This window comes from Melopsittacus undulatus, chromosome 5, assembly GCF_012275295.1.
Source record: "Melopsittacus undulatus isolate bMelUnd1 chromosome 5, bMelUnd1.mat.Z, whole genome shotgun sequence".
Taxonomy (NCBI): Eukaryota; Metazoa; Chordata; class Aves; order Psittaciformes; family Psittaculidae; genus Melopsittacus; species Melopsittacus undulatus.
The window spans coordinates 85,295,338-85,308,572 of NC_047531.1; the positions used below are offsets into that span (position 1 = coordinate 85,295,338).

The window sequence follows — 13,235 nt, forward strand, 5'->3', positions numbered from 1 at the left end:
GGCAAAGACAGGAGACTACTCCCTTCTTCCTTGGTTGTCAGTTAAAATACAGTTGAGAAATGCAGCAAACTAAAAGTTCTATGAAGATTTAGTGACTTAGAGGAGAAGCTACAAAAGGACATTTTGGCTTCAGCAAGGATTTCACCTTAGTTTTGGGTTTGTTTTCTTGAGCTAAGCATACCAGGTTCTCACCAAGATTTACAAACACCTGCACTCTTCCAGGACAATGAAATCTCTTCCTTAGCACCACCTTCAAGCAGCTGCCACAGATCCTAGAGGACACTATGCTTTTCCCCATTACTCTAATCCTCCTGTGGAAGACACACTGCTGGCCCGCTGCTGCTGCAGCCAGATGTTCCAGTTGTAGGCTGCAGCTGCCACCTGTGAAAGAGCTGAAACTAGCAAAACACACTCAAACAAGTGGGAAACCAATTGTCAGGCTATCAGAGATAGACAGACAGGGGTGGATTAAAACCTTAGAAAAGAAGCTGACAAGGAAAATCAACCCTCATATGCGTGTGAAATGCAGTAGCAAGGAGATAAACAGAGACTTTAAGCAAACAGGAGGGGCTACAGGGGCTCAAGCAGGTTTCTTTCCCCGCAAGCAACTTTTCTGCTTTGCTAGAATCAGTTTAATAACTTCTCTTCTTACCATAGCTCCAGGGAATGGGAAACTTGTTCAAAACTAGAATTAGAATGAATTTCTAAAAGGCAGCATGGCAGGGTCAATGTTCCCCCTGCCTCATGGGCATTAGGAACTCTTCTGAAATAAGACTAAAATGGGTTTTAAGTGGTTTTAAACAGGGTGCCGTGCTGACAGTGTATGCATGGGCAATTTTTAGTGTCCTTGAGAAGGGGAGTGCATTCAAAAGTATCAGTGCAGAACTGAAACACTGATGGAAGCAGATGGCCCAAATTCCTTGAGAGTTTAGAGAGGGGAAAAGTTACACATGATAAGAAAAAAACCACACAAACAGAGGGTGTAAGATCAATTACCTTTCCAATCTACTTAGCAGAATGAATGCAGCAAATGGAAGCAAAGAACAGACTAAAGCTATACTGCTTTACAACAGCTGAAGTGGTACCCCAAAACTGAATATTCTATCTGTTCTGTCCACCTTTGCCGATTATTGTCACATATTTTTTACATAAAATCTTCAAACAAACTTATCACTGCTTGATGGAAAGGAGCTGACAATTTACTACCCAACATTAATAATAAAAAGGTGATGAGCTGGTATATCATTGTTGTGTAGCTGCTTATCTCTGATGTGCAGGGAAATTGGAGTAAGTTTTAAATCACAGAGATCTTATTATATTTATCATTAAAATAAGTTAATGTTGTCAGTCAACACCATTTCTGGTAACTACTTTCTGCATTCACAGTAGTGTTGTAAAACATAGAAGTTAAAAGCAGTTGACTTTTCCCCTGTGGTTCTGAAATCACATCACCATTTTTCTGAATGACATTAGAATCTTCTTTCCATGTTTTATTTTGTGCGGGCACACTGTGCACAATGTTGTATCATTTAATAGTGGGATAGTAATATCATTCACTACAATTAAAAATAAGTATGAAAATTTTAAGAGATGTGTGCCATATTAAAGTTCTCATTTTAGACTGAAACATTTGAACAAAAACATAAATAAAAGAGGTAACTACCATGAACAGGGCTACTATCAACTGAAAGGCAGAGAATACAGTGAACATTCAGAAGTATGCTATTTTATGCTTGTATGAAGTTATGCAATATATTAAGCTATACATAAAATAAATATACTTTGCCACACTAAACTGTACCATGGCAGATAAGGGCATCTATTATTAAGGATGGAATATCTGCTCTGTATTACACAAGATTACAGTATTAGACAGATTGAGCAAAATTTGGGGAACAAATGGGGACCTACAAAGGTCTGTGCTGCAAGGTAAAGAGGAAGATGACCACAGATACTTAGTCATTTTAGTTCCAAGAAGAGAGGAGTTAAAGAAGAGAGAAGCAAACTCACAGGAAAACTACTAACACTTTGGGTACATCTAAGAGCTCTAGACTGGATATTTTACATCCAGTATGACTAAGTTTAATATAAGATAGTAGAGATTGTCTCAGGCCTATTTCAGGCACTGCCAGCAAAATGGCTTGTTAAATGTGTTTCCTCTTTATTTGACAGATATGCTCCTTAGGCATGTTATTGCTATCCTACTCATTTCAGTGAAACAAACACATTAATAACTGTTTTCTACCCACTAACACTTCCAGAGATCATGCAGGTATGAAAGTATGACCTCTGCTCTTTTCAACCTTACACTTTATCAACCAAATAATCACATTTCAAGTTCTTGTCTTTCCTGTGCAGGGAGGAAAGCTTTTGCTTTAAGGGGTCTAAACCAGTTGAACTGCAAATGAAAGCTCAGTTCATCTATCATCATTAAACATGGAAAAAAAAACCCAAACACCAAGAGTTTGATTTTCACATCATAGGGCAGTTGTTCAGATGGCAGAAAGCCACGTGCCTATTCAGAGAGCCTTGACATAACAGCACAGCAAACAGAATAACCCCTGCATGCAGTAATACATTTAGGGAGGTTATTACACTGTAGAAGTACAGTGAACAGCACTTACTGTCAGGAGTAGTACATGTTTACAATCATGAAAAGGACCTATTGGAAACTCTACCATCACAAGTCAGACTGATACACAAAGGGTAAGAGAGACACTTCGACACACGAGAAGTCTGACAGCTTCAGGAGAGGTCAGTGAAATCAAGCAAGCAGGATCCTTTATAAGTAACCCAGTGCTGCTTGGGACTTGCAAAGTTTGAGGAAGATCATTTTTGGCTCAAATCAGAAAATGCAACAAAATACAAATGATATCTTACTTAAGTGAACAGAACTTCCCCACTCCTTTCTGCCAGAGTGTTATGAAATGAGTGGTTTATGGTCGCTCAAAGAACAACCACTGGAAGTATTAGCAAGAGCAGTTTTAATATGATTTATAAAGGCATGACTGAACAGATACAATTGAGGGTTCACTCTATTACTCACTAGGTGGATAAAGCACTGAGGTAAACTTGAGGTAAAATTGAGTTAAAGATGATTGATACAGAGATCAAAAGCATAAAGTGCAAAGGAGACCCTCCTGTTGAATCATGAGGTTCAGAATAGACCTCCTTGCTTTCTAAACTCCTGGTGGATCCTAAGTGCAGCTGGATCTCCTCTTAGTCTTAGACTTAGACTTGGTCAATAGTACTGATCTAAAGGGTGATGCCCCACCACACAGGGGCAGGATGAAGGCAGAGATACGTAGGTGTTTTATACAATTTACCCATACCCAGTACTGAAACGGGGATGAAAAAGGAGCAAAACCTTAGTTTTTCTGTTTGTTTTAAGCAAAAAGAATCATGGAAAAGTTCTCTGTAACAAAAATTACTATGGTAGTAATGGTAAATGATCTTACCAGTAAAGCTGATGGGCCACTTGGATGCTCTGAAGAGAACGATTCAGGAGGAGCTGCACTAACGGGCTTTCAAGACTCCACTCAAACTTGAGCACCTAACAGATAAATTAATAATAAGAATCACTTGTATGTTGGCTTTATTGTCTTCCCTTTATAACAAAATTAATCAGAAAGTCCTTAGTTTGAATGAAGTAATCCAACATATGGAGAACTCCCTAGTAATGCAAAGAGAAAGAAACATCAGGCACAAGTGTCTGCCCCTGATCTGTAAGATAGACAGATATCATCCTGGTTCTGTGTTAACATAGCTGTACATATGTAGCTTCTCTTCCCCCACTTAAAACTGTCAATGCTATATTTAAATTTATATCAGATTACCTGGTTTAATAAACCTATTTGTGAAACAGAAGCCGTGGAAAGTGAAAGGTCATATAAGTGTGTCAGTTTGTGAAAGCTATAAAGCTCTACAGATTCTGCCATTTCACAGTAGTGGATTAGTGGATTACATATATATATTAAGACATGTATACGTATATATCTATGTACAGATACATGTACATCTACACAGATACGTGTATATATGTGTAATGTATATAAATATACATTTTAAAATACAGAAACCCCTCTGAGGAACTCTGGAACATAAAACAGTAACCAATCCATGTGCACAGTGTTACGAAGTAAGAGGATAAAAGTTTCCATAGTTTCTCCTTAACTGCAACACAACTACTCAACCACAAAGTGATTGCTTTGGAAGCAGTGGGCCCATAACTTGTAAAACATTAAAGTCTATTGAAACACAATGTGCATCTACAAAGAGGCAATTCCATACCCAAATACCTGGTTACTCTGTGCTGACAAGGATTTTCCACTTATATGTGATATTAAGAAAACTGTGATTTATTGAAACACCATTTGCTTCCTTGATGCAACAAAGCCCTACAACCACCAGCCCCTTGTTTAGTGGTCATAGAAGCATTTCTCTTGTTCAGATGCTGGTTTTATTTGTCTTTGTTACTTGAAAATACCTCCTTTTAGCATACAGAGAAGTTCAATCAACATGCCAATACACTCACATCCTCTTGAGTGAAAAACAGTCTATATCTCAGCCTTGTTGTTAATTCAATCATTGCATCAGCTGACCAACATTTTCTTTTATTCCTCTTACAATGTATCAATCAAACAGAAAGAATAAGATGTATTTAATGAAGTTATTGATCTAGACAGAAGACTTCTTTGGCTATCAATTTCTTCCTTACCTGAACCAGCTGTGGGAGATAGTCTAACAATTCATCATTTGACATATTCTCTATTTGTTGGACTGCTGCTCTGCGAATATCTTTATCTGGAAAACTAGAGCAAAATAAATAGGTATCATTAAGAGCCACTGAACCACTGCAGCTCCCCTGAGCTCTCAGTGATACAAAATGTAAGAAAACCAGCTTTTTTCCTCAAAATGGAGTAAGAAAAAAGATCAATTCATTCGCTTTACTGTAGCAAGAGTCAAGAAACACACAGCAGATAATTGGATTGACTGTTACAGTGTCCTACAGGGGGGAAAAAAACCCAATCTTGATCTTCAAATACCTTTAATTTGAGCTATCATGTATTACAATTTTCTGAGATATGAAGCAAATTATGGATCTTCTTTTGCTGCTCTTACTTACCTGAAATAGAAAGTTCTGTGCCATGGGAACTTTTAACAGCCACCTGAGGACTTCTTTCTTTGAGCAACAGCATAAAAGCTTGAAATTTCCAACATAAAAATGGTTCATTCCTGATAAGTTATTCCAATGTCAGCTTTTCTGGTTCATATCATAATACACTAAAGATATTTTTTAAATAGAAGTGATTTTGAAATGGAAAACGTCTTTGCTTTTTAGCTTTCCTAAAGGAAAATTCGGTGAAAAATCAACACCTTCCCCCACAAACACACCAAGTCAGTGAAAAAGCCATTTCTGATGGGAAAATGATTGAGTATTCAGCATAAGCTGTATTCTTAACAAATTCTGGTTGAAGACAGGGTGGCTGTAGCCTAATATAGGTTTTGTGATGCAGCTGTAACCACAAAAATGATAAAAGAGGAAAACACAGTGTAGCAGCAATGATTAAAAAAGGGACAGCAGGCTGAATAATATAGGTGGTCAAAACATTGTCTTTAAATAAGGAAAAGAATGAAACCATGATGCAACCTGACTGATCAAAACTGACTCTTAATGGAACATTTGTTCTAATTTCAGTATACAGTATGTATACAGTATACAGTGTTTCTGTATACATATCTGAAAAATAACCTTTTAAGGACTTTTTCTGAAAAAAGATAGAAAAACAATTTCCACTTTTAAATGTGTTGCATTTGTGACATTAATCGTGATAAAGGGAGAATTTCACGTACACAGAAACTGCCTACATTGATTCACAGTTAGTTGTTCTGCTACTGTCCCACTTTCACAAGGAAAGAAACGTGCTCTTCTGTGTATGTCTGCTATGTGCTATCACCCTTAACTATGTGTTAGCACTTGTAACTCATCCAATCTTTTCTGTCTTCTCCGAGCAGTCTGGAAATGTTTACACAGACCTTTCAGTTACTAGAGCCATAAGAATGGTCATTGCTGTCTAAGAAGCAAGTATGTCTTCAAACAGTACTACAATCAATTAGATGCTTGAAAGAGCTGCTGTGGTTTGATCCAGTTCTCTGAGGGCAAGTACCTGCCCCACAAAAAGCAGTGAATGCCTTGCCTCTGAACTGATATGTCTGTTAAGCTCTTTTGAAAGTCTCTGATTTGGCAATCTAGGCATACATAATAATGATAGCTGAAGGACAGAGATTACCCTGTCAATTCATGCTGGAAAAGCTCCTCTGAAATCAGAACCATCATGCACGGCAGCAGGTGTAATGCAGCCACCAGAATTACTGCTTTATGAACTCAACACTAAACCAGACTTTTCTCTTCCAGGCTTCCCATCCAGCCCCTCTTGACAACAATATACCCACCAGAAAAATAAATCAGAAGTGAACCATGGGAGAGAATACCACATTTGCAGCAATGACTGCTCATTGCTATCAAGAGAGAAAGAGAAGAACCTATAAAGGTAAGTGCTCAGAAGTATAATGGCACCTGCAGCTCTGAACTTGAGCTTTTAAGTCCAATAAAACAAGCTGAAGCAGAACAATATGCACACTTTGATCATCAGATTAACTACAGGCTGTCAAAAGAAGTGGATATTTGGGAAAAAAACAGCTAACAGTTGGACTTGCTTGAAAGGCTTCGCTTTTAGTGCTGAAATCAGTCACTACCTCTAGCACTTTCCAACCCCCTTTTAACCATGCAGCTCAGGTCTAACTTTATTATTTCATTTGTCTGTTGTGGTACACATTTGATTATGTTTTTAATACAGTTCATAATTGTTTGCATAATGCTAAGAGGGCCTTGATGGGGATAGAGGGAATACATTATAAATAAATTATCATGATAGCCCCAAATTAGCCTATCTTGCCAGGATTACTTATTTATTTATTCGAGCCAACCTATTAGGAATATGAAGCTGTTACTTGAATATTCACATGGCTATTTAGAACAAAACATATTTGAAGGAGGACTGCATACTAAAAGAAAAAAATCCCTTTCATATCATCCTAATTATGCAATTGCTCTACAGGTTTGTGTGCCAAGCATGTATAGATAATATGGTATTTACTTTTCCCTTCTCGCCTAGTTCAACAGGTTACTGAACAGCAATTTATGCCCTATACAGGCACCAAGTCAAGCACAAAAATATTACTTAGTTACTGCTTTTCTTTACTAGTACCCAACATTTGAATATATGCAATGCTGATATAAAAAGCCTACATTTTTACAGCTAAACAAAGAACAATAAAATTATTTTCATCCCAACCTTTCCAGAAAATTCAACCATTAATATCTGATTTGTTTAGAATTAAATTGCTCCAAGTCAAAAGTGGGGCTACACATAAGCTAGCAAAAGTTATCTAGATGTGAGTAGAATAATGATGGCTAGATGCATAGGCACTGCAGTGAAACACCTACAGGTTAGTTTCCTTTGGGAAACATGGCTCTTGTCACTCTTCCTGAATGAGATCTTCATAGAATCATAGACTCAAGTGGGTTTGAAAAGACCTTTAGAATGATTAAGTCCAACCTTTACCCCAGGACTGCCAAGATCATCACTAAACCATGTCACTAAGGACCTTATCTACACCTCCAGGAACAGTGATTCCGCCACTTCCCCAGGCAGCCTGCTGCAATGCCTGAGCTAATATCTAACCTTAAGCTCCTCTGGTGCAGCTTGAGGCCATTACCTCTTGTCCTATCACTTGTTACTCAGGAGAAGAGACTGATCCCCACCTCACTACAACCTCCTTCCAGATCAGGTCCCCCCTGAGCCTTCTCTTCTTCAGACTAAACACCTCCAGTTCCCTCAGCCATTCCTCATCACACTTGTGCTCCAGACCCTTCACCCGCTCCATTACCCTTTTCTGCACCCATTCCAGCACCTCAATGTCTTTCATGTAGTGAGTGGCCCAGAATCAAATGCAGTGTTTGAATTGCAGCCTCACCAATGTATTTGCTAAAACTCAGTAACAGGGTAAGGTCTAGAAGCAGATCTGAGTAAAAAATCCTACCCTTCACTTGTCTGGAAATGACACCATCTTGTAGTCTGGTAATTAATTAGGGCTAGAGGGTTTAATTCCAGTGAATAATCTCTCAAACTTCTGAACACTGCGGCAAATCTAATTTTAGTAATCCATAAATTAGTCTCGATTATAGGATGCAATTAATCGATAGTTTGGCCCTCTGACTCAATGCAAGAGAAATCACTTTAGGCCTGAGAAATACACCTCTATTTGGTGGACATTTTCATTTCATTTTAGAAGACAGGTGATTTCCAGGGCTTGCTACAATGAATACACCACTATTTACACATAATGAAAACTCTAAAAGCAGAGAAACAAGATGACTGTATTACAACAGATTCAATATTCCACTCTTTAAGGGTATTCTCAGGAAGAGGAGCTCACCTGTATCAGATCAATTTTGCAAAGGATTTGAACCACGGATTTATCAGGCTCCTGACATGTGGCTGCTGATAATGGCTTCAGTAGAGACAGGAGATTAAGGCACAACCCTTCCCTGCTGTTTTATGGTTGTTACCAAAACCTCTGAAAATTCAGCTAGAAAGAAAAAGCAACTTAAGCCAAAAACCTTTAACAATACTTATATGGCTCATTCTTTATGGTAGCTTTCATCCAAGTTTCCACTTACTTCCAGCTGGTTCTTTTTTCCTTGAAAAAACAAAACCCAAACCTACTGGTCAATAAATAAGTAAATAGAGGGTGTTTCTCATTTACTTGTTTGTCTGCATTGTAATATACTGTAGCTTTCTCCTTTTGGCCAATTTAATCTGTTCTCTCTTCAGGCAGTGAGTACTCCACAACAAAGACTGTGACTTCTTACAAGTTTGTTCCAGATTTACACACTCTACTACTACTGAAAACCAAACAATATACAAATAATAGCAGCAGAGTCCAGTTCTTAGCAATAGGTTACACTATGCATGACTTTAAATTTCCCCTTAGGTCTCCGCTGAGACTTTAAGGCAGTTTCTGTAAGTTCCGTTTTGAGCTGGATGAGCAGAGATTACAATAGGCTTTAGAGGTAGCAACAGCTTTAATACTTTTCATATAGGTAGCCAATAGGGAGCTATTTGTCTAGATGTACTTTCCAGCTAAATCAGATTCAAACAGAAAACTAAGTGTTGCTGAGGCATCTTGTGGATTAGTGAAATTCTCCTGAGACTTTAGCATCTGCCAGTGGTGACTTGATTGTAAATGAGAAATAGATGTGCATTTCATTTTTAACAGCTTTATTACCCTAATTTTATTGCACTGTCTCAGCTCCAGGCTGGAAAATATTTGTCAGGTAAATGGAACTGTACAGCTCACTATATTTTCTCACACGTGAGGATCTCTGTAGAGAACAGTATGGCTTTTCAGGACCCGTCTTTTAAGTTAGAGGCTTATAACATACCACAAACTTCTGCAATTCCCTTTATATTTTAAGTTCTGTTGCATTTTCAAAAAGGCTTAGGCTTAGGGGCTTAGGGTTACAGGCTTGAGAGGTGGGCCTGTGCAAACCTTATTAAGTTCTACCAGGCCTACAAGAAATCTGGACAGGTACTTTTTATAAGAGCAAGCAGTGACAGGACAAGGGGTAATAACTTTAAAATGAAAGAGAGTAGATTTAGATTAGTTATTAGGAAGTTAGTTATTATTATTAGTTATTACTGTGAGGATGGTGAGGCACAGGAACAGGTTGGCCCGAGAAGCTGTGGATGTCCCATCCCTAGAAGTGTTCAAGGACAGGCTGGATGGATCTTTGAGCAACCTGCTCTAGTGGAAGGTATCTCTGCCCATGGCAGGACAGTTGGAACTAGATGATTGTTAAGGTCTCTTCCAATCCAAACCATTCTATGATTCTATGAACTGTTTAAAAGAATAGACAGATAAGTTTTATTTTGCCATTTAACTGGTTTTAAATTAGACAGGAAGAGAGAAGAAACTTATAGAATAATGATTAAGGAATTCCTTCAGTTTTAGCACACATTAGCAGGGCTTATTGTTTTCATTCCTTTGATGGCTTCTAAAGCAAACACTGTGTGAGTGCATGAGGATTAGAAAATGGCAAGGACTAAAAGAACATACAGAAAGATAAAAAATACTGTCAGTAAAAAGGACACTTGGTTTTCAAAATACTCAGTTGAAGAAGAGCAACATATTCATTCACCATAACACATGTGAACGCACCCCATCCCCACACATGGCAAAGTTCATGGTCAGATACATCAGGTACTGCCTGGCTGACCGACAGCCAGCTCAACCTGTAGAATTTACTGACAGAAAATACACTTAAGTAATGCTTACATAGATTTTCTATAAGAAGTCGTGACTAAAACAACTAGCAATAAGATGTCATGGAGACCATATGGTGAACCATATCCTATGAGAGAACAAGAGTAGGAAGAAGTTAACGGAAAGCAGCTTTGCATTTGAAACCTGTATGATTTAGAAGGTTCTTCGCACCCAAGACACAAAGTTTGCTCCCTGTCACATTAAAAGAAAAAAAGAAAACTTGATTATTTAGAGTCTTAACCTTCTGATTAGATTGCACATTTATGTACAGAGAGCATGTCATATCCTATGTAGTTGTCCATTGTTAGCTGTCTTGCTATAGCTGTCTCCTGTAGTAACTTCATATTTACTGCCAATAAAGCTAGAAATGGTTAAGGGGGGGGGGGGGGGGGGGAGAAGAAAATAATTATATTCTGGTGCTTAAATGAACATATGCATACATCCCCACAAAAGTTATCACTAAATTTCACGTACATTACTAGAAAGCAGTGTTAAAGCTTTATCAGTAGTGTGTTCTGTACATCAAATTAATTACAGACTTCTGCTTTGTTCTTATCTTATTTCTTTGCATACGCCTGTGTTGCTGTCCACACTGATCTACAACTACAGTCTTTTAAACCAAGTAAGATGCAAACAGGCAAGATATACTCTAGCTGTATCTGTTTGATACTCTATTGGGCATGCCATTGTGAACTCTCAGGGAACAGTTTAAATTCTGTTTTATTAGACAATGACAATCTGATTCAAAAATTCTACATCAATTTGATTTTCAAATGTGCAATAACAAAATCTGGCTTCAGGCTATCACATTTTCTTGTAAATATTAGAAAGTGAGTTTTGCATATATTGGTACATACCCTAACTACGGAAACTCAATAGCTAATCTGCTACATAACATGAAAAATCAACAATAATACTGTGAGAATCAAAGGCTGAGGGATGCTATAACCAAAAGGGATCTCTGGTCAAGGAGAGGTAAGAGGAGTCCTATTTTCATCTACTCTGCCTATTCCATACAGGGGATTAAGTGAGGTAGTACAAAGCCCCTTTGACACATTAATGCCTGATCTCAAAATTCTCTGATTTGGCACACAGCTTTAAAGGCATGTCCATTCCTGTGTGCTTGCCATGACAGAGTTAGAATTTAGCAGGAAGTTTCTAGGAAAAAACTAAGCCTACCAGGGAGGTTTTATGTCTTCACCTCCACTGTCTATATCAATATGTTCTCTCTTCAGAATGTTTGCAGCCATGCACAAAGCTGGAAAATTACATACCTTCTTTGGTGACTGCTTACTGATTCCAGTATGATTTCCTGATTCCTAGCCATAATATCTCACAGGGCTGCACCCCTGTCCATCAGTTCCATAGCCCATCATAGAAGGTCACCAAATTGGTCAGGCAGGATTTCCCCCTAGTAAAGCCATGCTGGCTGCCACCAACCACCTCATCATATTTCATGTGCCCTAGCATGCCTTCTAGGAGAATCTGCTTCCAGGTTTTGCCAGGCACAGAGACTGACTGGTCTGTAATTCCCTGGGTCATCCATTTTCCCCCTCTTGAAAATGGGGGTTATATTTCCCTTTTTCCAGTCGTCAGGAACTTCACCTGACTGCCATGATTTTTCAAATATGATGGCCAGTGGCTTAGCAACTTCATTTACCAGCTCCTTCAGGACCTGCAAATGGATTTCATCAGGTCCCATGGACTTGTGTACATTCAGGTTCTTAAGATGGTCTTGAACCAGATCCTCTCCTACAGTGGACCCAAGGTCTTCATTCTCACAGTCCCTGCATCTGCCTTCCAAGTCTTGAGTTGTGTGGTCAGAGCATTTGCCAGTAAAGACTGAGGCAAAGATGTCATTAAGAACCTCAGTCATCATAAGCAATGGTTTTTCTAACACTGCCTTTGGTTTCTTTCTGTCATCAAGAAATTGCACTGAATAAACAAGTGCACTGGTGTTATTTCCCTGGCTACTGTGCCATGCAATGTAAATACAGTTAAAGAAAGCTCTAGTTCCACTAAAACTTGGCTTTTTACCAAACTCAGTAAGTGAAGTCAGTGGCAAAATGCACAGGGCACCAATAAGCAGTGCTGAGTATGAGGGACCAGCTCAATAACTTCCGTCTTGGGGAAAATTCTGTTTTTTAGGCAACGGCTTATAATCATCCTTCCCTGAAATTAGAGGTAAAACTGAGTGTAAAATCTTCTACACATCCCCTGCCATCCTCTCCATCTTCTATTTATTGATTAAAGAAACTTGCATTGTTTTTTAAATTGCATTTTTAAGCGTTGGCTTCTGGAGCTTTAAGAATCAATGCACTTACTTCAAGTACTGGATGCAAGGCTGCTACTCAACTTATCTGTGAAATGTACCATGATTGTATTTCTAATTTATGAAAGTTCTTTCTTTCCACTGCATAAATATACTATCTTTTGGCTGCATTACAATGTGCTTGTAAAGTGTAAGAGCATAAGCAAGAGAAACATGCTCAAAGAACAATAAACATCTATTAAACTGTACCTTTAACTGTGTAGTGAACAAAACAATTCATCAGTTTCAGAAAGTTGCAAAGAGCGTTCTAACACAGATGCATGACAATGGGGCTTGATTTGATGGGCCATGATATCTCCCCCCCAAGCTCTGTGATGCTGTCTTCTAACCCAGGCAATGAGGAAACGCCTCCAGTGATTTTAATTTCTTTATCCTTGCAAATATAAGCTTGAGCTTAATCACTGGGACAGATGCTGCCTTCTTGCTCTGAGGAAAAGGATAATTTAGTTCCCAGCCCAAGGCTTGCTAAAGGGACTAGCAGTTTTGAGTACCCTCTCTAAAGTGTGTAAAGAGT

At 38.5% G+C, this 13,235-nt stretch overlaps 1 protein-coding gene across 1 annotated transcript in view; it reads right to left on the minus strand.

Moving 5' to 3' along the window:
• Nucleotides 1-13,235, minus strand: part of PIK3C2G (phosphatidylinositol-4-phosphate 3-kinase catalytic subunit type 2 gamma) — a 185,241-nt gene that overhangs the window by 100,300 nt on the left and 71,706 nt on the right. The window contains exons 18-19 of the mRNA XM_034063146.1: nucleotides 4,718-4,811; nucleotides 3,459-3,553 (exon numbers count right to left, since the gene is read on the minus strand). Coding sequence (XP_033919037.1) covers nucleotides 3,459-3,553; nucleotides 4,718-4,811 — 189 coding nt within the window. The remainder of the gene's footprint in view (nucleotides 1-3,458; nucleotides 3,554-4,717; nucleotides 4,812-13,235) is intronic.